At 41.8% G+C, this 27211-nt stretch overlaps 1 protein-coding gene across 1 annotated transcript; it reads left to right on the top strand.

Annotated features, from left to right (window-relative positions):
* Positions 1-1072: 1072 nt before the first annotated feature.
* tnk2a (tyrosine kinase, non-receptor, 2a) lies at positions 1073-20536 on the top strand. The gene is made up of 20 exons (XM_084566047.1): positions 1073-1213; positions 2513-2675; positions 2775-2845; positions 4316-4525; positions 4640-4789; positions 5562-5657; positions 6805-6986; positions 7120-7246; positions 7348-7494; positions 8393-8487; positions 8777-8971; positions 9968-10059; positions 10153-10197; positions 10302-10534; positions 12317-12520; positions 12692-13326; positions 14627-14780; positions 15958-16053; positions 18413-18540; positions 19219-20536. The coding sequence occupies exons 1-20, from the start codon at positions 1115-1117 to the stop codon at positions 19223-19225; spliced, it is 3129 nt and encodes a 1042-aa protein (XP_084422173.1). The 5' UTR covers positions 1073-1114; the 3' UTR covers positions 19226-20536.
* Positions 20537-27211: the final 6675 nt, after the last annotated feature.

Here is a 27211-nt window from a genome sequence, read left to right on the forward strand (position 1 = left end):
TGAATCAGCCTTGTTCGGACCACTTCACTAGGCTAAATTTGGCGTTTCTATTTTTAGAGCGTCGTCCTCGATAAAACACGTGCAGAGCTGAGATGAAAGCTCTGATTTTGTTCTCATTTAGGCCACAGACGCGCACACACGCGCGCACTCGTGTATGAACAAACACATGTAATTCACAGGCGTGTGCTGCTGATGAATCATGACATCACTGCTGTAGTTCATGCACCAGTTAGCCTGTCTTTGCTTCACAGAGATAGATAGATAGATAGATAGATAGATAGATAGATAGATGGATAGATGGATAGATAGATGGACGGACTGACTAATTAATGGATAGATAGATCACAGTACCCTGAGGTTAGAAGTAGAGAAAAATCTTTTGATTTAAGACATCAATTTACAAAAAGAGCAAGAATAAGAGTCTAAAACACAACAATATTCAGATAATCTTCACATTTGAGGATCTGGAGCAGTGAACGTTTCACATTTTTGCTTGATGAATAATAAATGACTTTCATAATTTAACTGTTAATTACAATCCTGCTCTGATCCTCGAGCAATGTGTGATGAAATGCATTCAGCTGCATGCTGGGACCCGTCCCCATATCCTTTCTCTGACCATCCATCCATCCATCTGTCCAGCCATTTGTTTCTACATTCTCTCCCCTCCTTCCTCCACGGTCTCCCTCTCATCCTTCTCGTTAGAGCTGCTGAATTATTTAACATCAGACAGTGGGCTCGGCCGCTGAGCCAGAAGGAGATGGAGAGGAATCGGTGGAGAGAGAAGGGGAGGTATGGAGGTGTCCGTTGCTGCAGGAAGTCGTGAGTCAGCAGGGAGAGAACCGAGCAGTGGGAGGGAAGACGGAGAGAGTGTATAGATAGCTTTAGGTGATACGGCGGGAGAGAGTAACATCCAGTGCCTCCCGATGCGCTTTTGTTCGTGTGGGTGCATTTGTGCATGGATTGAGCAGAGAAGGTCATGGTGCTGAGGGGAGATTAGCAAACTAGACTCAGGAGCACGGCGAAGGAGCGCGGCGGCAGGGCTAACGCCTCCTCTGAACAGCACAGGAACGGGAGAGACAAGAACAAAAAGGACGAGAGGAGCCGTTACAGTATGGGGGAGAGCTATATGTACCAGCGACTCCCCTACGCCAGAGGAGAGGGGGAGGGGGAGGATGAAGAGGAGAGAGGCAGGAGTGTCGAGGGACAAATGGTAAAGTCTGAAGTTGTGGATAGATGTGTTTCTGCTTCTCTGTCTGTGATTACAATATGTGTTTATGTCAAGTATGTATAAGTGTGCATGTGTGATGATTAACTTGTGATTTATTTAAATAACCTGTTTATTCCTTACCACTTACAGTAAGTCGAGCAGTTTGGAGACAAATTCAACCAAAAAGTGACTCATATCTTATGTTGATTCATTTTAAATTATCCAGCAATTAACAAGATGTGCTGACGCCTAAAATTTAACCTGCAACGTGACTGGTGTTAGGGTTAAAAACAGATTAATAGGGAAGACGATAGCAAACTTCCAGAAATCAAAGTGTGATTCGATGTTTTTGTGGTGATATAAAACTGATCAAGTCAAAACATTTTAGTTTTATAAATAATTAGTAGATTGTCATGATTATTGTTTAATTTTATACTGATAATCAAATTAATTAAATTAAATAGCGCTACATTTTTTTTCTGTCATGTACAGTTGAGCTAAAGTTAAACAGCTAGGTATAGCAGACAGTCATCTGCGTATTGTATGAGACGGCCAATAAGTAATGAGCACAGGTTGCGCTTTTTTTCTCTGTTGTAGAAACATTTTAATAATGTGAATTTCAAGATAATTTCTTTGTTTACAGGTGCATAAAGCTGGTCCAGCGTACTGTAGATAATGGGACACAAGTTAACCAACTAGCTAGTTAATATAAAAGAGGAAAATGTTAGCCTTCCAAAAGGTGACAACTGCAACCAACAACACCTCAGAAGCTGCCAATTAGCACTTTAGATCTCTTACAAAAACCAAAATAAGTTGTCAGTTTAGGTTTTTGCAGCTTTAACAAACAAACTAACAATCGTTAACTAGTGAATCTTTGAAATGGCTTAGGTGGGTTTCGCTGCTAAGCTAACCGAATGCTAGCTGTTAGCTGTGTCCGTTTCTATGTACTAATGTTGTAATCCAGGGTATAATACACCTAATTAGTGTATTTTGGTTCCAATTTCTCCAATGTTTGTTCTTTTTCTCTGTTATAAATGTATTTTGGGCAACAGAAGACATATGAAAATATCAAACTTGATCCTAATTAGCAGTGTTTCTGTCATACAGCCTCAAAATAACACTCCCAAGTGTCTTTAAAGCATCAGTGACTGATGAAAAAATGGCGAGTAAAGATGTTTCTGATGCTGGAGCCATCCTGGTCTCATCAACAATTTGGTCTTTTCATGACAAAACTGGGTTAAAACTGTATGTTGTCTACATGGTGTATTAATGCTGGTCAAATGTGTGTGTGTGTGTGTGCAGATGCAGTGTGACGAGGGAACAGAGTGGCTGCTGGAGCTGCTGACAGATGTTCAGCTGCAGCAGTACTTCCTGCGGATCAGAGACGAGCTCAACGTCACTCGACTCTCCCACTTCGACTACGTCAAGAATGAAGACCTGGAGAAGATTGGCATGGGACGTCCCGGTAGGTCTTTTTTCCGTCCATCTACATCCTGGTCGCTCTTTGTAGTAATAATTGAACATACACACAAATTCTGATTTATTTGTGATTGCGTTGCTTCAGGTCAGAGGAGGCTTTGGGAGGCAGTGAAGAGGAGACGAGCCCTTTACAAACGCAAGTCCTGGATGAGCAAGGTGCAGTGCATTTATACAGACACTAAATCACAGCCGTCACGAAGCCTAAATCTTTGAATGCTATGTGAGATGTTTATCATTTAAGAAAAGTTACACATATTCAGATTTTAAACACACTGACTTGGTTTTACAGGCACTTTAAGATCGCTCATACATATGGTAATAAGCTACAGCTTCATTCAGTGGGACTAATGTGGTAGTGAGGCAGTGTTAAATAAACCGTTCAGAAGTCTGATGGCTTGAGGGTAGAAACTGTTTGTGAGTCTCATTGTCCTTGATTTCAAACTGCTGTAGCGTCTTCTCGGCAGCAAGGGTGTGAAAAGGTTGTGTCACGGGTGTGTGCTGACCTTGATAATGATGAGGGCTCTCCTGACGACTCTGCTCCTATAAATGTCCTGTAGAGATATTACACACTGGAGAGCCTTCCTGTCCTGAGCAGTGCAGTTCCCAAACCGCGCTGTGAGCGAGGTGGTGATGACACTCTCATCTGTACTTACATCTGTAAATATTGCTGAGGATTTTGGTTGACGTAGCAAATTTCCTCAGCCTTCTCAGGAAGTACAGTCGTTGTTGGGCAACTCCTTTTTCAGGAGCTGCTGAGTACTGAGTATTGCTGATGTACGTCCCGAGAATTTGAAGGTTTTGGCCCGCTCCACCTCTGTCTCGCTGATATATGATGTTAGCCGTTGCTCCTTCCTTCTTCTTCTTCCTTGGATCAAGTGCAGCGGCATGGTAGTCTTTCAGACAGGTTACACAATGAGAGACGGGTGTGTCCACTATGCCTTCTGTGACCAGAAACCCACTCTGTCGATCAGTGTTGGGCGGTTGTGGGTTCCACGAGCTTCTGCCAGTGATGTGCTTGGAATATGTGTTGGTATAATATCCCTCCAGATTCAGTCTGTACTGTCTTTTGTCTTGTCTGATTGATCTCACTTGAGAAAAATGCTGCGGAGCGAACACATAGCATGGAGCGCACCTCACCATTGATCCATGGGTTTATCATTAGGAAAGGTCCTGCAGCATGTGGTAGGAATAATGTTCTCAGTGCATGTGCTCATATAGCCAGCTACACCTGCAGCGTATTCTTCCACAGTAGAGTCATCTCTCAAGGCAGCCGTTTTAAAACACGCCCCAGTTTGTGGTTTCAAAGTAGTCCTGAAGATTCCTCAGTCCAGACTTTAATAGCTTTACTTACTAAGAGAGCTTGCGTTAGGCAAGACTGAGACGTGATTTGATTGTCCAAAATGTGTCTGGGGCACATCCATGTAGTTGTCCTTCACGTTGCTGTAGCCATGCTCAAGAATGTTTTTAATTTTAATTTTCTTTTCTTCATATTTATATCACGTCTTCTGTGTCTGTCTTGTGTCTGAATAATTTAAGATCAATCTATAATTTTGATAAATGAAATCAAATCTGTTCATGAGTATAAGAAGGAAAATCCATCACGAGCATCTGCTTCTGGACCAGCAGGTGTTCCCAGTGAAACGGCCTGACGCAGACCCCCAGCAGCCCCTTCCCCAGGGGGCAGCGTCTGCTGTGGTCTCCCCGGCCACTAGTGAGGCAGGGGCCTCGCTCACCTGCCTGATCAGAGAGTCCGAGCTGCAGCTGCTTGAGCGGCTCGGAGACGGCACGTTCGGGGTGGTGCGGAGAGGAGAGTGGACCGCACCCAACGGCAGAGTGGTGAGATTGAAAATAGCCGGCCGCTGAGTGCTTAATGAAACATGAGCTCAGACAATTATTTGGTTGAAATCAAACTACAACGTCGGTTGTTCGTCCCTTTTTGTTTCTTTCCAGTTGTCAGTGGCAGTAAAGTGTCTGAAGGCCAGCGTGTTGGACTCAGACGGTCTGGATGATTTTATCAGAGAGGTGAACGCCATGCACTCGCTGAGCCACCAGAACCTGATCCGTCTGTATGGTATCGTCCTCACCCAACCAATGAAGATGGTAAGACACTCAGACATTCACAGATTTAATATCACGTTGGAAAACAATGCAGTTGTGTTTTCTGGAAATTAGGATTGAAAAAAGGTCTTAAGGTCATGACATACCAAGCTGAAGGTCGGCTGTGTGGGTCTTTGACCTTTTCTTCCACAACGTTGCCTTTAGTTGGAGCCAATTCAGCACATTGAATGAGTCCGTTATAAGAGAAGCAGTGAAGAGACACACTGAATAACAATCTTTATTGCTGTAGCACTTTTCAAGTTCAACAAAGTTAATAACAAACAAAACAATAACACACAAAAATACAGTTGTCAACTTAATCCAAATCTCAGTTAAGACTAGGAAAGGCATTTTAAGTAGAGATTTAAAACAGATCACAGCGTCATCTGACAGAAGGCTCTTCTTGTTCATCCTCAAATATTTTCACAACAACGTAATCCTCCAGAATGAATAAAGTGTAGACCAACTGATCAGCATGATTCAGGCGAGGTTAGCTCTTCCAAGCCTCCCAGCTAGGTTTTCCCTTCTGAATCACAAATACAGACTTCTGCCACCCGCTGAAATCGAGAGTTATTTCCTTTCATGCAGGGGCAGAACATATGCACACACTGGCCGTGTGCACCTTTTTGGTCCTGCTAAAAATAAACCAAAGCTGCCACAGATGATGAGCCCAGAAAGACACTCATACACGCTTCATTTCATTAACCAATTTAAATCTTCAGACCTATAAATGTACTGATCTCTGTGTATATTTCTGCTGCGTGTTGGAGTGTAGGTGACTGAGCTGGCTCCTCTGGGTTCCCTGTTGGATCGTCTCAGAAAGCGCCAGGGTCACATCCTCATCTCCTCGCTGTGCAACTACGCCGTGCAGGTCAGTTTAAGGGGAACTACCATTTTTTACAACCTGGACCTTATTTCTGACATATAATACGATCGTTTACTCACCCATATAACTTTGTTGTTATTTTTAGTCGATCAGAAGATATTTTTAGATCCAGCAGAGCGCCGTGTATATCCATATAGTGGGAGTGACTGGGGCACCGAAAAGCAGCCTCTAAATAACGCATTATCTGCCGCGAAACTCGTTAATTTCACCAATATTTTGTTATGATACTCTAGTGCTATTCCCCATTGAGTCTGGAGTTACCTGATATCTATTTGCTGACGTACAGCGGTTTGTTGTTCTTTGGCCATCTGTTCCTCTCTCTGCCTCTGCATCCTCCTTTCAACGAGCTCCTCATCCGTATACTCTGGCTCAAAACGGTAAGGACGTCCATCATAAACAAAGTTGTCGTCCAAAACCTCAGAATCGGAAAAATATTCAACCATGTTGCAAAAAACTAGCAGTGGCAAATTACAGGTAAACAAGCCGCGCGGGGTGTGCGCAGCGCTCAGAGATGACATCATCCAGGTCAGAGGTTAGTAGGTCAATCTACAGACCCCGGATGATGATAACAGGTAACTCTGGACTCAACTCATAACAAAATATTGGTGAAATGAACGAGTTTTGCGGCAGATTATTTAGAGGCTGCGTTTCTGTGCCCCGATCACTCCCACTATATGGATATACACGGCGCTCTGCTGGATCTAAATATCTTCCGAAGGACTAAAAATGACACCATTATATGGGTGAGTAAACGATCGTATTATACGCCAGAAATAAGGTCCAAGTTGTAAAAAACGGTAGTTCCCCTTTAACAACAGTAGTTCCCCTTTAACGTCAAAAACGGTAAAACACAGGAACTCACAGTTTAAACTGACAAGTTCCTATTTTTTATTTTTCACTTATTTCAACACGTTTGGTCCAGTGCCCAGAAATCTGCAGCTCTCCTTCTTAGATTTTCTGTCATAAAGTTCATTGTTGCTGCTTCCTTAATGTCTATGCTGGAGAGAGTTTACATACTTTGTAAATACTATAAATTATGCAGCTAATTACAATAAAAACACTTTTAACATTTCCTTATCACTAAAGCTAGAGCTAAACTGAATCTAATTCTGTGTTTCATGTGTCTGTGCAGGTGGCATGTGGGATGGCCTACCTGGAGCAGAAACGTTTCCTCCACAGGGACCTGGCGGCCCGCAACGTTCTGCTTTCCACCAACGAGACAGTGAAGATCGGAGACTTTGGCCTGATGAGGGCGCTACCCACGCACACTGATCAATACATCATGGAGGAGGGCCACAAAATCCCCTTCCCATGGTGAGAACAGCGCCTCAGTCACATGAAACTATTTCCAGTCTGGTTCAATGAGTAAATCAGAAAGTTTTCCTTTACTTTTTGACATCTTTGTGTCTTTCACCTTCTTTGTGTCTCTGTCCTCTCGTCTGTCCAGGTGTGCTCCAGAGTCTCTGAAGTCTCGTAGTTTCTCTCATGCGTCTGACACCTGGATGTTTGGTGTCACTCTGTGGGAGATGTTCACCCACGGACAGGAGCCGTGGCTGGGCCTAAACGGGAGCCAGGTACTTGTTTTACTTTCTTAACTTGAATGAATTCTAGTCTTTCATGTAATATAACAGAAAAAACCCGAACATCCTAATATGATTAATAAATCTGCTTGCAGATCCTCTACAAGGTGGACGTGGAGGCCGAGCGGCTGTGTAAACCAGACGACTGCCCTCAGGATATCTACAACGTCATGCTGCAGTGCTGGAGCCCCAAACCTGAAGACAGACCGACCTTCATCGCTCTGAGAGACTTCCTCCTTGAGGTACAACATTGTCCATCAAAATGATTCATACACCTGTTAGTATAAGACATGGACAGCACTGGGTCCACTATAAGCAATTATTTTTTCTCTATCAATTATTTTCTTTGTAACTGATTAATCCTTTTGTTAACTTACCGCTAAGAAATAACTAAAACTTCTACAGTTAAACTTCCAATTTTTTATATCGTTGCAATCTACTTCAACTTTTATGATTCATACAGTGTTAAGTACGAATTTAATTGGACGTACAGCTATATTGTTTATCTGATAAAAGGTTTTTTACGCCCACATAGAGCCTAACCTTCAATGAAAATCTACGTTGTTTGGTTTTACAACCTACAAGTTGTAAATGCTCTCTGGAAAGCAGCGCTGCCGTTCTAGCCATTGACATCTGCTCTTTGGAGTCTTTGTTTAGCTCTGGTCTGAAACACAACAGACGAGGACACAACAATGACTCAGAGGCTCTGAACACCAACCAACAATCAGACGAAGCTCGCTGTAACTGTCTAAATATGAGATGCTCCTACATCGTGGTTGTGCTGCTTTCTTTTTAGGTCCATGAAGAAGAAGACAAATTTGGCAACCTTTAGGTTTAGGGGTTTAGGGGTTTTCAGCCATTTCCAGCATGTCTGGTGCTGGGGAATGGACATCAACATATTTACACAATCAACATTGTCAGTGTGTAATAGATGACGCCCTTGTTGTTACTGTTGTGTTGCTGGAGGTTGACTGCCAACTTTACAATCTGATAGGGTGCGTTCAGACACAGTCTTCACCTGCAGCTTGTCTTTAAGAGAAAAGAGGAATAAAAACTGTTCATATTTAGTGTTTTGTGACCTTTGTAACGTTTTCATCGTCTGAACAATAACACTGTTAAATATGTTTGTGTTTTCTGCAGACCATGCCTACAGACATGAGAGCCCTGCAGGACTTTGAGGACGAAGACAAGCTGCAGATCAAAATGAACGACGTCATCACCATCATAGAAGGAAGGTCAGTGTGTTTGGTGGCCGGCAGCTCATGCCCTAATTTTGGAAGCCAGCGTTTTAACCAAAGTCATGCCTGTACAAAAATACATCTCTTGCTGGCGCTGCATTCCTTGCATTGTGGAAAATCACTGTAATTATTGTCTTGTTACTGCCTCATTTTATGGTTTATGGCTGTTCATTCTTCTGTGTGTTGTTTGTCTGTGACTGAGACTGTGACAACTCATTCAACTTCATTACCGTTACCACTGATAAAATTCCAGAGAGTTGTACTTAGATTTTACATCTCTTTTCAGGGCAGAGCATTACTGGTGGCGAGGTCAGAACAGGGGGACGCTGCGTATCGGTCAGTTTCCCCGTCATGTGGTGACGTCGGTCGCCGGCCTGTCCGCCCACGACATCAGCCGACCGCTGAAACACTCCTTCATCCACACTGGACATGGAGACACTGACCCTCACAGGAGCTGGGGACACGCAGACCGCATAGACAGGTTCATAACACACATTTAATGTGAAATAATGAAAGGTTTATTTATTTGTTACTTGTAGATGCCTTTTATATTCTTGTTTTGTAGGAAAAATTAAGTTTGCAAACCACTGTCCCCTCAATGATGTCCCATTAAAAACAAAAATTACAGGTTTATCTTTAGGACTTCCCTACATTTCAGCTGTCTGATGAAAAACCCAGTGACAGATCATTCAAGTTGTTCAGTATTTCATGAAGAAAAGTCTAAAACTTAAAGGATAATAAGAATCATGTGAAGCTCTCATGTAATAATCATCTATTTAATTTGTATCCCATGCATGATTACAAAGTGTTTTAACAGAAAGTCATCGCTATGGCCACAATGAGATGTAAAATAACATAATGAAATTAGGAAGGAGAAGACTGTCAGTTAAAAATAGAAATATACAGAAACAAGAGAGTCAGATATGAGAGAACAGAGGCTAGCCGGTAGGTAGCTGAAACCAGAAAATGCAAAAAGATAAAAGAAAGGCAGGTTGTCCCAGAGCCTCAGAGCCCCGATGGCAAAATCTCAATCTTAGAGGCTTGTGGGTGTATCGGGGCTGTTTTAGTAAAAAGCATGTGAGATAGTTCTCTCTATCATATCTCTGATCAGGGAAAGGATGTGAGAAAACAATAGAAACATCTGTTGTAAAGCGACAACACCTGGATATGTCCTTAAATCTTGAGTTTTTCAGCAGGAATCATCTATGCTCGTCTTTAGTGCTGCATTTGCTGCAGCTGTCCACTGGGGGGCAGCGGTGCACCACATTTAGGTCAACAGATGTTGGAATTCAGAGCTTCACTTTGTGCCTGCAGGACAAGACACTTTTACAAGCAGTGTCTGTATATGTCAGTAACAAATCATTTTAATTGACTACAACAGTCTTCAGCATCCTTATAAAGGAGGCGTCTGTGATTTACACATCTTTACTCGTATAAACACTTTGTGACATTAAAATGAATCCATTCATTACCTCAGTCTGTATTTGGGGAATCCCATGGACCCTCCAGATGTCCTGGGAATGGAACCAGGCACAGCAAGACCGACCAAACTCCCAAACCGTTCCAAGAGTGAGCTCCTGTTTCCTTTTATTTAATACTGATAATTTTTAAAATTTGCTTTTGTGGGAGTTAACACTCAAATTGCTTAAATCTGTCTAACAGAGCAACCTCCCCCTCGTCCGCCCCAACCTGCCGTTCTGCTCAAAAGTGAGTTTCTTATTTTTTTTTTTGCAATGTGTGTGATCCTCAGACTGACTTTCAATCACATGCTGCTGCTCTGTCCTGACTCTGGTGTTTACCTGTGTGTCCAGAGCCGTTCTACGACTCAGTGATGGATGATTATGAGGACGAGGATGACACCAGCAATTCGTCTGGGTTGAAGATGCTGGGGGTGTCCCTGGGTCTGAAACTCAGACCGTGGGAAGGATCTGGCGTGCGCTCGGCTAAAAGCGAGGTGTCACTCATCGACTTCACCGACGACAGCTTTAGCTCGACGACGCCCTCCCCGCTCACTGAGACACGACAGGACGAAGACACGCTGAAGGTAATTATACGTGGTTCAGACTACGAGACGTCAGCCTCGTAACAGACCAACCTGACTGAAAATGGGACATGACCATGACAGTTTATCCTGTTAGTGTGTTATAGTGTGACGCCTCATGACGTCCCAGCAAAAGTGCTACCATGTAAGGGTTTTTTGTCTTCAGACTTCACAAAAGTGTCTATCTATTTAACCAATTAGAATTCTCAATTTAATTGTTTTCCTTTCCCGGGCACAAGACACCATACACACCATTAATTTTTGTCTGCGTCATATCTGTCATACCAACTGAGGGAATTTCTGTCCACATATTTCCCTAATTTGACACAGCGACCTTCGAGACAGACAGAAATATTGTGTTGTTTGTCTGGAAATGGTTCCAGAGTTATAGTTTCATAATGATGGTTTGGTAGAGTATGTATGGGACATGATGGATTCATTAAAATGGATTCACTCTTCACGCTGTACGGCAACAACAAACACAAATGGTGCATTTTGTAGCCTTTAAAACTGTTATTATGTCATTGCGAATGACCTATCTTAGAAGTAAATAAACTTTATTTTGATTCTTTACAAGCAATAATTTATTGGGATTAAGTTTTCTGACAGTGCATACCTGTCTTCATTTTTGTGTTGAATCTAATTTAATTAAAGGTGCCTTAACTGCATCAGAAAGCAGAGAGGTGAGTTACTGCTCAGCTAAGCTAGTTCCTGTTAGCAGATGTAGTTTAACCGGCAAGCCGTTTTTTTCTTTCTTCTCTCGAGGTTTTATTTACTTCCTGCCTCATTAAGTTTTATTTACAAAACATATCAAGTCTAAAAACTGTATTAAAACAAACCATATATCAGCTTGGTAAAGAAAATAGTTTTTGCTTAGGCTAATGCTAGCAGGGGCTAACTCATTAGTTAGTAGCAATTGTGCTATGTTAATACACAAAACATAATATGTTTTTTTTTACAAACACAGAATCACATAAAACACTGTCAAGCCTGCAGCCAGTGTTGTCTCTAAAGAAAACATAAAAGCTTGTACACTCAGTAGTAAACTAGCGCATTAGCTTGGTAGTGCTAGCTCGATCACCCCAGCAAGAAAAATGACCCTTGCTGTGCTCGTCGTAGCGGTCAAGAGTCATGTTTTAAATCAACTGCTAAAGGTAATCAGCTACACCAGCGTCTGGGAATTTATGGAGGTTTTGTTTAATGATCTATTGAGTTTAGGAGGAGGGATGATATGTTTTCCCAAAAGCTGCACACCCACTCCCACCCAGTGGAACATATATAGTTTTACCTGGAGATTAATCTGGAGAATCTGAACTTCTGACCTTGTCATTTCACCAACCCCCACAGATAAAGCAATTCAGAAGTTTTGAAAAGACTTCAAGGACCTTCGACAGCTACACACTTTGCGATCAGACCAGATTAAGTGTAGAAGCTGTGAAATCTGTGCCGCTACTCACAAACAATGGGTCCTTATATTCTCAAAAGGCCTTTTGGCCTAGAAATGTCATGGATAACACCATTCCTCTTGGATGCACCCAAGGCGAGTTCAGTGTGATGGATGATTAATGCGCATTGATTGATCATACGCGTTCATGCTTTACTGTTCTACTGTGGAGCTGCCTTCAGACATCCCTTCTGTCCTGAAGTATGTTTTATGATTACATAGAGGGGGGAAATAAAAAATTGTTATTATACTGTATGAACTGTGATGTTGATTCGTCAATATGTCTCGACAAATAATAGATGTTAATAGGGAGGTTATCATCCTCATTCCTCCCTCCACAGGATACTCCCTCCATCTTGGACTGGCCACTTCCTCAGCCAGCTTACGACGAGGTTACTGCAGACTTCGAGGACCAATCGGAGGACCAGGAGGTTCGGTCTATCAACAAGGGGTTGTCCGAAGAACCCTCGACCACCCCTGGGTCTGGCATGACAAGCAGGAGCGAGTCCCAGTCGGCTGACCTCTTCCAAGAGCTGCAGAGAGAGGTAGAGACTGTTAGTTAACGCTGGCTTTACTTGTAGTTTATAGCGCATGAACACGTTTTCTTCAGGCACTTGCTGTAAATGTCACTCTGATTGATTTTTGTTTCTGCTGTTGAATAATTAACACAGGCAAACACCTATTTTGTTCTGTGTTACATTTCTCTGCGGATGAAGGTGATGGTGAAGCTGCAGGTTCCCATGGCGACAGGCCGCTCCCTCCCTTCCTCCCCTCTCCCCATGCCTCTGGCTCCTTTAGGTCCCCATCGACAGATCTACCTCCCGCCTCCTTCCCCCTCTTCCTGCACCTCCTCCTTTACTTGCTGCTTTGAGGACCGGCCAGTGTTGCCTCCCCGCAGCCCAGTCCCCCCTCTGCGCCCCTCCAAACACAACGCCTCCGCCCGCAACGCCCACCCGCATGCCCGCTCCAGCTCCATTTCACTGGGCGATGAAGACGACACACCTCCTCAGATCCCACCCAGAGACCACGCTTTTTCGCAGCCAGGCTCCCGATCCTGCTCTCCCCTCCCGCTGGTGCCGCCGCTCTCTTCCTCCCCCATTTCCCTGCCACCACCTCCTCTCTCCGTCTCCCCACGTCGGGCTTCCGGACTCCTGGGTCCCCTCCTGTCCTCCACCTCGTCCCTGCCACCAGCCTCGTCATATTCCTCACGTCTTTCAGCTTCAAACTATTCATCCAGCTCCTTACTGGAGCCGCTCTCCTTTCGCGAGGGGCGCGGCCTCTCTTCACTGATTGACAGCCCTCAGAGCTTAGCTCCCGCCCCGCTGCCAGACAGACCAGCTTACCTGGAGAGGTGAGATTCTGTTATCATCTTATATCTTCTCTTAGTATTTAAAATGATTCAGTTTAGTTTAGTGAATATATGCAACTCTTTCCAAAGTTTAAAGTTGACTAGTCTCACCTTAAGGCACCCTATGGCAGCATTCAAACTTCCTGTGAGATTCCTGCACTTTAAGGAATTAAACACTTTTGCCAACTTGTCTGAATCACTCCTGAAGTATTCGAATCACTAAAAGCTCATGACATATTAACACAAAAAAATGAAAACATGACACCTGGAATGAAGGCTTACAATGTGAGAACGTGCTGTTTAACTGATGGTCATGATGGCCTTAAGACACAGAGATTGAAATCATTTCCATTATGTAGTTAGTTGTGTTAAGGTATGACATCACCTACCTGAAATATGTTTCTTGTACTTCTTGACTCTCAAGTCTGCGAGGATATGTTTTTTTTTTTCAAAGTCTTCCTGTTGTCTGCACAGTAAATACTTAATCAAATTATCCCGAGCTTTAAATAAAAAGATGCAAATAAAAGCAGATTCAATAATAAACTAGCATAAACAACATGAAGTCAAATTGAAATGCAGCAGGCAGCGAGAGCAGTCTTTCTTTAGCCATGATGCAAAACGCTGGACTTGAATTGTGACCAAAGAAAATTCAGTATTAATATTGTAATCCAATTGTGCCCCATTCCTGGTCAGCTATCACAACCATCTGTTATTTTCTTCAAACAACTTAAAAAGTTTTGAGTGTTAAAGTTTATTCGTGACCTGTGAAGCAGCTTACAAGCTGTTGTGGAGATGTTGGTCCTATCGGCTCATGAATACATAAAAATAAAACTATAGACATGTCACTGTATGGAGGTACATTAGTAACGATTGCTTATGGGATTGGAGCATTTGTTTAAAATAACCGAGAGCTATTTCAACTGTGTTATCATTTTGGAGGCTGTAGTAATAGAAGAGAAGAAGAATAGAAGAATGTCTTTATTTGTCATTGTGGTACAACGAAATTAAGGTGGCCAGAGGTCCCCTTTTAATATTGAACTGTATTGTGTTGTACCACAATACATGTTTTGTCAACCATTCTAGTCAGTGAGCCAGGGTTAATAACAGAAACACCTTTAATTAAATCCAGTTTAACATCATCATACACTCCAAAATGAATTACCACCATTCTGATGCGGTTTCAACATAAAATGATTAGATTATAGTAGAGTCGTGAAGTGGGATTTAACGCAGGACTGTGTATTATTATATATTAGAATGTATTAGTTTTCACTCATCTGTCATATTTTTGTTTTCTAATCAGATACGGAGCAGCCAACATGGCGGCAGTCAAACCCATGATGCAGCAGCCGCATCAACAGCAGCAGCCCGGTGGAGCCAAACCAAACACCTCCTACAACAACAACAACGAACGAGCTGCTGCTCCCAGCATGCAACAGGAGCAGAGCATCACGCAGGTAATGCTGGGTTTATCTTTTGTTTATGCTTATTGAATATGCCAAACACCAATGCCCCTGCGACTTGGCCTCTTTGGTTAAATCCATATAGCAGAAAAAAAGGACAAACTGTCTCCATTTCCCCCAATTGTCAAAGGGATACGGGCAGTGCCATCTTGTGAGTTTGGAGCAAGTCTTACCCGCCCCTGCAAAGAAATGTTGGATTATACACTGTACTTATTTCTTTAAAAACAGGCGCTATTAGAGATTTAGACATTGTAAATGCTAGCTACCAATTGCCGCCTTTTTCTCCACAGAGCGTACGTTGGATTTTTGTTTTAGCTAGCTAGTTGATATCATTATCTCAAAAAAACGAAATATTACTTACCAAACAAGGATGCAAGGATCTCTCAAATTCTTGAGGTCAGTCAACTCAGTTTACAACTCATTTAGTAGGTTTCAAACTAACCGTTATTTTGACCCAGAGTGGTTGTTAATGACACCTGTCAGTCACACCTGTCAATTTGAATGTCACAACTGAAACGAAACTGCTCAGAAAAATGGACTCTTGAATGTCTATATATCAGCATTATGTTAACTACCTAAAAAGACAGAAACCATCCTTGGAAAAGATTTATTTGACGTGCACTTTATCGTCCACTTTATCTTCACTAACATTGAGGGGGTGGAGCTTACGACCTATGCTGCAGCCAGCCACCAGGGGGAGCTCCTCATGCTTTGGCTTCACCTTTTCCATGTTTTTCTACAGTCTATGGTGTGTCTGAGAATTGAGAGAAACTTCAAAGTGCTTTTGGCTTAAAATCTGTTCGGTTCATTGTTCAATATTTTGTCATTCTTCCTCTGCGTACAAGAATAATAAGGCTATCCTTTTATTTGAACTCTAACCAATCAAGTCTTGTATATTTGCATATCTTCAAATAAAATGTTGATGTTCAAGAGATCAAAAGCAAATCAATGGCCCGTCTGAAAAACAGATCAAATTTAGAAATGAATTTATATTTGATCTTCAGTCGTTCAGTCTTGTACCCAGGACGGTAGCTGTGTGAGTGCAGAGCACATGCTGTACCATTCCTACGTCTTAAGATTTTATCTCCATGTGGCAGATATCATTGTTTCAAATGCAAACAGTCCATATGTTCAGGCGTGCTTGTTTACATCTTCACGCTCTGATTCATAGGTCCAAGGAGCAGTGCACGGCGTCACCACGGAGGAGTGTCAAGCCGCGCTGCAGACTCACAGCTGGAGCATCCCTCAAGCCGTAAACCATTTGAAGGTCTGTTTATCCATCATGATCTACAGAAGTCTCTCAATTAGTTTGTCCATTTTTTTTTTTTCTCTCAGCGGTTCACATTTAAAAATTAAACACAGAAGTATAATTAATCTTTAAATGATGTGGCACAGAAACACAAGTCGAGCTGGAATATTCCCTGAACGTATGATTAGCCTTTGGTGATAATTTCCAGTAAATATCCTACTTAAACTATACAGCACACAATACAAACAGTTACACGTGTCTATAATTCATGAGAAGAATAGAGCTGAAGCAAAACAATGCGGATTTGATCTGCTGCCGTTGTAAAATATGCATGTGAGAGTAGAATAATATCAGCTACAACATCCACAAAGCAATAAAAAATACATAAAGCACATAACAGATGAGCTTGGAGCATTCCTGGACATGTGCACATGTGCAGAGTGGAGGTAAAAAGGGGCGGTTTACTTGGTGAAAGTTCATAGGTTCAGTAAGAGGCGATGAGTCGGTGACGACAAATGATACGACTGGAACGCGCGCGCCACACGTTCTGGTCAACGTTATGTCACGTTGTTGATGCCAGAAATAAATATATATGGACGTATGGATTAACAGTGAAACGTAAACACAGGAAACTATGAGCAATGAATTGATGAGACCATAGAAAGTTGTATATATACGATGGTAGGAAATCCTTTGGCAGTACACCAAGTTCAGCTAATATCAGCTTTGAGGCAGCGGCCAGTGACATTTAATACAAACACAAACAAACGTTCAATGAAAGGAATCTCCGTTCACGACAATAGGGTTACCTAGGCAACAAGATCCTGGAACACTACAGCTGTTAGCTACAAAGAGACGTGCGATATATGTAAGGGGTAATGCCCGACGAGGTGTCCATTAACAGAAATGAATGGACGACGTGGAGGTGTGAACCGGTTGCTTCCGCGAAGTCCATTCATTTCTGTTAATGGACACCTAGAAGGGCATTATCCCGCTTATACCATGGTCACTTACAAAAGAAAGAAATATTTAATCAATTAATTAATAATACTTTAATGTGTTTTAGAGTTAAAATCGCGAGTTTTTTTGTATTTTTACAAATCGAGCGCACTATTTAATATCTCCCGTATGCAGGCGTTGCCAAGCGACGTGGCCATAGCGACCCGACTGCAGCAGTTGATCAGTGATGGGAAGTGAGATGATGGCTTAACCTTACGCAAAACGTCACTGAGAGTAGCGGCAGTGTAGCTTCCAAAGTTGATGTCCATGTTTTTGTCAGCCAGGAAGTCTCTTAATGTTTTAACTGCCCATTACGTGGTTTTCTTTGTGTTCATCTCGTCCTTGTCATCCTCTAATTCGCTCAGTTCCTCCGGTGTCACCTCCTTGTGTCGCTTCTCCTTTTTCTTTACATATTCTCTTCTCTCTTTTTCTTCTGCTGCATCCCAGTCTTCAAAGTTGTCAAACTCACCAAATAAGTTAAAAGAAATGATAAAATCACTCATGTTTTGTCTGTCTTGCTGTTGTGATGAATAAACCGCGAGATAACGTTGAGTCTCCGCTGCCATGGTTACCATCCAGCGTTTGAGCCAGCGCAATAATTTAGAACTGTCATCAGGCAATTTGACGGAACGTCTTTCCTAGGTGTACATTAACATTTTTTAACCTACACCCTCCAGCCAATCAGAATCAAGTATTCACCCAGACCACGGTATAAACAAAGATGTAATTTAACTTTAAATTAATTTATCTTTAGTACTATTCGCACAGGATTAGTTTGTGATATAGAAACTACCCCCCTATGTCTGTATTTGGTGTATTTCATTCGCACAGGATAAGTAAACTATTTTTCTTTTACTCAGATTTACTTACATTCTACTTCCACTCCACTACATGTCAGAGGTAATGTCTCACGCTGAGCAGAACTGCTTCATTAGGTACCGATACGATCCACACACTTGGATTAGTTTCATCACAGGATCTCTGTGTTAAGAGAAACATGGTGGGCGGGATTTTCACTTTACGTATTACGGACACGGCTGATTCGTGTGGAATTAAGATCTCAGACAACCTCTGTAATTATGTCAAATTACCAGAGGTCCCCAAAGTGAAATTGGTCCCGTGTGAATAGGGCTCCACTTTCTCCACTGTCCAAGCTTTAATAGATGTTAATGGAAAATCAAGGGAATATTCTGAATGGAGGGATGGAGCCCACTATTGAAAATCTCTCCCTACCCGCTGTGATTCCACTAACAACAGCCCTCAAAAAGTTCAGCTTCCATTTTGTGTCCACAATAAAGTTCCATGTGTTTCAAGTTTCAAAACACTGAACAGCATTGCCTACCTTCATATGTTACTCCTCTCACCATCTGTGTTGTAGGTGGAGCAGCTGTTTCGGTTGGGGCTGCGTTCGAGAGCCGAGTGCGAGGAGCTCCTGCAGCGCTGCCAGTGGAACCTGGAGCAGGCCAGCACGCTCATGCTGGACTCGTACGGGACGCATCAAAACAGGTAAGTCAGAGCAAACTAGAAAGAGACTTGAGCTAAAATATCTTCTCAAGTCATTTTGTCATTTTATGTTTTCAAATCAGGTTCTGGTACAGAGTTTCTCAGCGGTTAGCAGCATTTATGTAGTTCATATTTCATAACGCGTTGACTGTAGGTTTGAAATGCTGCATACTGCCTTTGACTAGGCCAGGTATCTGATATCTTCTTGTTGCTTGGTAGCTGGCCAGCTGGCTCCTAGCCTGCTGGTTGTTTTTCTCAGTTGGACTGGGCCTCTAAATGTATTTGCCTGGGATCTTGGCACAAGGGATTGTAACATCTTATCCTGTGTATTAACGAATTTACACATCTAAATGAAACAAAGAGTCATGTTTCTAGCCACCAAATAAAATTAGGTAAGATTTCCCGTATGCTTTTACCTCTGTTTTGGTCTCCACCAGCTTCTGACAAAGTTAGTTTCAAAGTGTTTCTATCAGCTGTTTTTTTGACTGCGAACAGACGTCTTTGCCACAGAAAATGAGGCTAATGAAGCAGACAACCAAAACCACAAACTAAAAGATGCTGAATCCTACACAGTTGGTCGACTGTTTCCTCTTTTAGAGAAATCTATATTTACACGCTAAAAAATGTCCATCAATCACCGATTTTCTAACAAACCTGGACGTGTGCTCCAATGTATTTCAGGAAGTGACAGTGACAGGCAGGAGGACACATTCCTACGGCTGACGAGCTCATCTGGATCAAGGCGCCAAAACTGAGTCACCTCAGTGACTCACCGCTCCATCAACTCATACATTTTAATGAACAGAGGATCATAACACAGTGTATGTGCCTCACTTCCTGTACTGTGAATACCTGCTTCTACCTGTCTGTGCTCGTTATTAGCCAACAGAGCTGCTTTTGAATGAGTCACAGTGTTTACTTGAAGTTGCTATTTATATATATATATGTTTTTTTTCATTCATTACATGAACATGGAGAGTTTGTGTTTCAACTGGTAGCTGCTGCAGGAGTGAATGCTGTGAATGAGTGCATGTCCAAGTTCGGGTGTGTCATTAGCTTACCTCTATGTGCAAACACTGTAAACGCTCAAGCCTTTTTGCTCTCGATGAATATAAAATCAGGGAAGTATTAGCTTCTGTGAAAATGTACAGATAATAATGTATATCACACTTTACTGAGTGTGTCGACTCACAAGCCAGCTGCTGGTCAGAGGAAGATAGAGAGTTCATCTACTCAGTGAATCAGATATTATCTGTGTTTTATTTGTGTCTTAAAGATTCCCTGTGGAGTTTTATTCTAAACAAACATCTGCTATTAAGCCGTCTTATCATTTTCTGCCTTTGCTGGTACACTGCAGCTTTTCTTAGTGTACGACCCGTTGAATAATGACCAACAGAGGAACATCTCCATCACACTATTAGGTCAAAGCTCCACATGCCATCTTTGAGCAAGGCTTTATAACAGCAGGAGGAAGTTTTAGTTTTCCAGATGGCTTAAGATACGTATCTCGTCATGAATACAGGGTATTAATTTAAACTCTACAGGTAAGGTATTTAAGGTAACTTAAGACTTATTTCTTCCTACATGATAATCACAGACATGTGCTGAAGAGCTTCAGTTGATTGAGCAGCCGACGTCCGATTTCTTAGGAAATTATCTTTAACTACACGGAAAATTATACTGGTCACGCCATGTATTGCAAGTTTACCAAAATTACAATTTAGACAACAAAACTGGAGAATTCTGCACACATGGTGGCAAGTCGTTTAAAACATGTCTGTGCATCTTTCACTCTCGGCTGTAATCTCCTGTGCTGACTCTGTTTTACGTGACTGCGGCATTCTGTTTAATTAGAGCTGCTTATAATTGTAAAATGCAAATATGGCCTTTGCTGTTTTGTAATAAACTCAAACTCTCTTGTCAGAACCACTGGTGTTTTCTCTGGTTATTTGATAAGGTGGATGCAGGTAATAGAAAACCAAAGTATTTCTTGAAGAGCTGATAGATGTTCAACATGGACATGGTGAGGGTACGGAGGTCCAAGGAAGCTGACTTACTTAATGGGATCAAAGTAGGAGTAATGATATGTTTTTATTTTGATTTCTAGTGTCCCCGTCTAGTGTTTCATTTTTTATTTTTTTGTCAGATTTTGACCTCCATAACCTTGGATGCTTTGATTCCTTTGATAAATAAACACTTCGGTTCCATTCATAATGATCGAAACCGTTGTTCAGTGTTATTTAATATTTTCAACAGAAAGTTGGTTACACAGTTAAAGTAAACTCCCTCTTTTTCACCAGCTCAAACAAACCAGGCGTCCTTTCTCTAATGGAAGTCCTGTCTCCAACTCCTCTGGGAATTCACCAACACCAGCCCACCATGCATCCGTCTCCCTCACTCTTTTACGCAGTCACTCACATGCTCGCTGGCTTCCTAAATTGATTGCAGCTGCACTGATTTGTGGTCTGAATGCTGGTTGTGATCCCTGGACAGCACCCGGACACTCACACTGCACCTCTCTGCTACAGCAGTAAGCACTCTGCCACTTTCACCGACGGTGCATGGGTCACACACACTCAAACACATCCGTCTTTTGTGCCTCACGCAAATAGAGGGACATTTAGAAACTTGTCTGTTGTTACCGCGAGGGGTCACCACGTTCCTGCTTGAAGTTACAAAAATCAAACAGATTTGATGGCTATTACGTTAATGTTTGTCATGTCAAGGTTATAATGTGGTCTCAATCTTAGGTCTATAACCATTAAATGTTGTTCAGTTTTTGCTACAAAAAACAAGGTGTATCATATAAAATGTACTTCTGTGTTTGTGCAGGACTTCAGGACTTGAATTCAGCCTGTGAATTTCTGTAATGTCATCTTTGATGTCTCAGTTCCTGGTAACCTTGCATTGACATCCATCCCGGGGAATTCAATCACAAGTGACCAGTGTAAAGCACAGGTGTGAACACACCCAGGACACACATTTGAGAGATCTGATCTCTGACTGCGTTTGGTGGTGGTCTAAGACACACCTGTCCACATTCCTTTAGTAGTGTGAACACACAACCAGTCCTGAGTCACATTAAAGACCATACTACTTAACAGGGGTGTTGCAAAATCAAAATCAAAAGTCTCTTAAATAAATTTGAAGATTGACTAAGCAAAGTAGTAACCTTACAGTTTACTCAATCAACTGAGATCTTATTTGAGACTTTTGTACAGTTGGTTTAAGGCTAAGTTACCTCAATCAACAAGCTAAAATATAAAAAGTTAGCAACAATTGCACAGTTAGCTAGTTAAATTCAAAATTATTGTGTGAAATTAAGAATTTGGAGTGATAAATCTGCTGCTGTTGTGGTTGTAAACTGCTTGATAAATCTGAAAGTTCAGCGAACATAGCAAGAAAAACGTTAGCTTGATCAGCTAGCTTAGTAAAAAAAAAAAGCTAGCAGCAGTTGTACCACTAAGGAAGTTCAACTCTATTTGTAGTAGTAAAAAGAACTTGAAAACTGGAAACTGCTTGCCAATTTTGAAAGCTCAGTCGGTGTACGCAACCAACTGAAATCTTATTGGAGATTGTTGCACAAGGCCTATTGGTTTTAGGCTAATGCTAGCTTAACTGGCTAGCTAAGATAAAACATGCTAGCAGCAGTTGCACCATTAAACTCAGCAATCGTACATAGGCCTACTGTAGCTTTGATACGTCTGTGTTAAATCAAGAATTTTGAGAGACAAGTCTGCTACTAAAAAATAAAAAACAAATTAGAAAGCTTTGGCGTTGCAACCGTATTATTTATTTAACCAAGTGAGATCTTAAGGAAAGATTAAAAAAAAATCCATCTGACGTGATTTACTCGATGACAGCCTTGTAACTAAAACTAGTGAGTTTTCTGACGTATAGACAGTGGTGGCTGCACTAACAAAAGTTAAGTCTATCCACTTCAGCTGGAGGCCGTACCTGTGGCTTCTGGAGATAGATCGTTCTGGACTCACGTGCCTTTGTTCCTCACATCAAAAGGGATGTGGGTCAATAGGTCATTCGGCAATTTGGATTGACTAACTGGACTATTGACCTACTGATAAGTCCCTTTGTCCCTTCCAAGATGGTGGAAGCAAATGACAAAGAGATAAGTCTTTTCATCAGTGATACCATTGCTTCTTTGTGAATAGCCTTCCTTCTGTTGAGTGATGCCAGAGAACTTTATTCAAAACATTAATAGCGAGTATGTCAATGAAGACATTCTCTCCGCCTCCTGCTTTTAATTTTTATGACATTCAACCATTTTTGAAATGATACATATCACTTAAAGTACTCACCTTTGTGAAGATAGAAAAATATACCAATTTTGTGAATGACACCTCCATCCGTCCCTGTCCCTGTTACACGGAAATGACAGGTCCTCTTTGTGTCCCTCAATGCCTGCCATTGCATATCGACAGCTAGCCATTAGCAAATGACAGATTGCTATGATGAGACTATCTTGGGTAAAATTACACAACGGTTATTATAGATATCCAATATCCAATTTCATTGTATGTACTTGAATATCCTTGAGTGTGGGTCGCTATGTATGATGGTCAAAAGATGGTTGGCCCAGCCACTTAAATACCATCATTTAAATGCCATTGAGCAACAGATATAATTTACCGTAGACATTTAAAATATATCCATTTTAACCAAGTCAGTGCATAACTGAAAAGGTTGCTGTGTGAGTTATGGTTTCCATTGTTGCTCATTTGTGTGAAGGAGCCTTGAATGTCTAGAATGTGAATACAGTTTCTACATGCTGTCTGCACTGGCATTTGACTCAATATGTTTATAGCTTGGGGCTCAGCAGATGGTGGGGACGGCAAAGGCAAACCTTCTGCTGTATGTGGGACTCGTACACTTGAAGAAGAGACAGCTACTATTAGTTCATTTGTAACATGAGAAAACATGACACAAACGAGACTTCTTGTCATGTGTCATGCCTTATGTTCTGTTTAATTCGGTGTAAATGAGGTGTTGGTGTTCCCGAGTTCTTCCAAGCCACAACCTTACAGATATGGGCTCACTGATTTTGGCAGAAGAGCGTTTGTTGTAAATCTTCCTATCTAGTGCTTCCTATCTGCTTCCCCAAGCACTATTACAGACCGATACAGCTGGGCTGCCACCCAGTTGGACAAAGCAACTGCAAAGTCATCCAGGTTCCTAGCGAAAACGTTTTCTGAGGCTTTTCTGTAATTCCTTCTTTGATGCTAACTCGAGTTTTTCTATGTGGAGTCAAACCTCAATCACTTCTAGGAACCTTTTTGGCTCCGCTTCCCTTGAGTTTACTTCCCAGGTACTTGATCAAGTCTCAGGATGTATATTTATATACCCATGGCTTGACATAGGTAACTCAATTCCCATCTCAGCACATTAGGACGGACTGTGATTCAGAAACACCTGTTTTGAAGCTTTGGCAAAAATGTACAAAAGGAAGATTGTTTGCTTTCTCCAGTAAATTTATCCTTTGGCCTTTCAGCCCATGTTTGGTAACTTCTAATCTTCTCTGTGTCAGAGTCTGTCTTTGATGCAGTTTGGTTCCATCTCACGTCGGCACACTAAACATCTCCGTAACTGACTTCTCCATAATCAGCTCCACAGCTGTGGAATACGTGACTTTCACATAGTGTTGAATTAAAGATAAGGGTCTGCATAACCCGTGACTGAAGTATTCACGTCCTGATGAGTTCAGGATGCTGAGGAGGTTAGCCACATTAGAACAAAGAGTCCTATTAATACTATCCACTTTTGTGTTCTTTTTTTGGTGAAACTGAAAGAGTGCAAAGTATATTGTGTTGTAAACATAAACTCACGAGTTCAGTTTGAGAACCGCGTCAGTCCCTGACCTCAATTTACACTTTGCTAGATTGTCTCATTTGTTTCTGTCAGTCCCTGGTCACTTCTTGTCTTCCTATCTTAAAACTACATGGGTTAATCCTGTCGCTTCACAGCAAGTAGGATATAAATTAAAATCTCTCTGAGACGTTTTTATCTAAGATGTTCGCACAGCGCTCTTGTTGACACTGAACTTGATTTGCACTTGATAAACAGTGAAGTAGAATTTAATTCTAATTTAGTAGTCATTTTGAGCAAAATGTTTAATCTGTATTTCTTCAAAGCCTTTACTTTCATGATCATCTGTTCTCATGCGACAGTCTGAGCTGACATCCTGCTCCCTCTGCCTGCCGTCTGTTATCTGCTCTTGGGTCCGGTCCAGTCAATCTCACAAATGCAAGAGTTGGACGGAGGACCAAGCCGAGGCCGGCTCTCATTATACTGAAATCACAAGCTTCACTGACTCTGATCTGAGCCTGAAATCATGTCATCCTCTCATTGTTTTTCTCTTGTTTTTGAACTGTGACTTTGAGGGCAGACAATGTGAACACAAATAACGCCGCTCGAGTGTTTGTGCTCCTGCCAGGGCCAACCAGACACAATCTGGCAACCATGCCTGACTACAACTCTAATGAGTGTACTTGAGGGGTCATCATATTACAGAAAATGAGCAAGCCAGATACAAACCACACACACACTGTCTTATAAGCTCAATTAGAAACCAAATAAAATCACATTTGTAGGAGCAGACCACTCCACAGCGCACATGTATTGTAAAGTCAAACCGCAAACCAGAGTATGACATGACCTGACATGTTGTTTTGAAATGAATGTTGAAATACAATAGAGCTAAAAACTGCAGTTCCTCTAATGATCATTTGAGGCCGGCTCCAAAAACTAGTGGATCCTAGTTGACGTCCATGTTAAAATCGCCAACTTTAAAGCAGAAATAAACATGTTTACTGACACAAATCAGTTTTGGTCTGTTACGGCCCAAAGTGTTTCTGCCTGTGTGTGTCTAAATGAACCTGGACTGCTTTCTGTCCAGGTTTGGTTCCTGACTTCCTGATGTTTAGATAAACTAGGTTTAGGGTTTGTCCATTTTAAGAGCTTAAATAGGGAACTTGGTTTAGGTTTCAGCTTAGCAGACTACTTAAACTTCAGTGAAGTTCTCCCTTTGCTTTATATGTATTTTTAATATCACTCACTGTCTGCTGTACACTGGTTTTGTTCAAATCTGCCCTCATAAAACCTTCCATCATCCATTTTAAGAACCTGCTGCCTGGTTCTCCCTCGCGAGCTGGGTCGTAACATGGTTACTGCAAAGTCTTCTATTCGTGTACATTTTTAAACAACTCACTTTATACTGTGTTAATGTTTAAAGTTTTGTCATTATGTGGACTTTTGAATGTTTTCTCTAACCCTTGTTGGGTTTTTCTTGTCTTTCCTGTTTTTATCTAATAAGGTTCTTCCTTGGTGTTTCCTGACTTAATTTACTTCCCGTGTTCCCCCCCTCTGATTATAATTGGTTTCTCCTTGTGTGTTCCTCCCTCATTAGTTTCACCTTTGTCTCGTCAAACCCCCTGCCCATGTGTGCCTATGTAGTCCTGCTCTCTTTCCATTTGTCAGGTCGTCTATTGAGTTACCCCTGTTTGTTTTCCTGTGCGTTTCTGTTCACTTATGCTTCCTTGTGTTCCTGAGTTCTTGTCTCTTCTTGTTTTTTGGATTTGTGTTTTTGGGTGTCATCACTCCACCTCCACCTCTTTGCCCATTTTCAAACTAGATGGGTGTTGACCGTAGTCAGGCGTTGTTGAGGTGGTGACGTCCAGAGTCACTTCATGACGTCCAGAGTCACTTAATCAGTCAGATTCTGATTATCTGGGTGTACTGGAAAGAGGTGCAAAGCAAGAAGCACAATGGTTTTCCAGCTCATGTTTGCATTTTCAAAACATCCACTAAATATAAAATTTGAAAATGACTATTGAAAAATTTGAATGACAAGCTTTTAGTCTTAGGCTGGTTTTGGAAAAAACACATCACATAGGAATAAACTTCCAACCTTTTCAGATTATATTATGGCCTGGTCCTATACAGGAACCTCTGCAGTGGAAAGGGTTAAATGAACCAGTGCATCAGTGTTTAAATGCAGTTTTATTCAACAACCTGCAGAATCTGTGAAATGACAACCCTTTGAACATGGCTGTCCAAGCAGAAGTCAGATGGCTGGGAAATCAAACATCCTCTATTCTCACCCTAAACACTGATGCTCCTCAGGGGTGTTGATCTCCAACAACACAAAATCGGCATACAGGGATGAGGTGCAAAACCTGACAGTTAAAATAAGGCGTAGGAATTTGTTGTGCAGAAGCAGTCATGAACCAGACTAGAGGGTTAAAATTTCTGGGGGTCGACATCATCGAAGACTTCTCCTGGGCCTCACACTAATCCAGCGTCTTGGAAAAGTTCAACAACGTCTCTTTTTTTTCTGAGGCTGCTCTTCAGTCCTGCACACTCACTGAAGGATGACAAATGTAAAGTTGGTCATGTAAGACAACCTGTTTTTGTGCCTTAACAAAAACCATTTTTAGGTTGACAATCACATTGCTGCTGTCCAACATACGTACTTGCACCTTTAATGAGTCGTATGGTGTGTGTTTCCTGTCTGTGTTGTACTGTTCTCCCTCCCTGCATGCAGAAGTTGCTGCTGCTTTCTTCTTTCTGTTTTTCAGCTTCCTGTATGGTTAGCAGTGACTGGAGGAGAACAGATTGGTGTCCAGCTTAAAAAAGGCCTTTTTTTCTTTTCTTCTTTCTT

The sequence above is a fragment of the Chelon labrosus genome (genome assembly GCF_963514085.1).
Source record: "Chelon labrosus genome assembly, chromosome: 18".
Classification (NCBI taxonomy): Eukaryota; Metazoa; Chordata; class Actinopteri; order Mugiliformes; family Mugilidae; genus Chelon; species Chelon labrosus.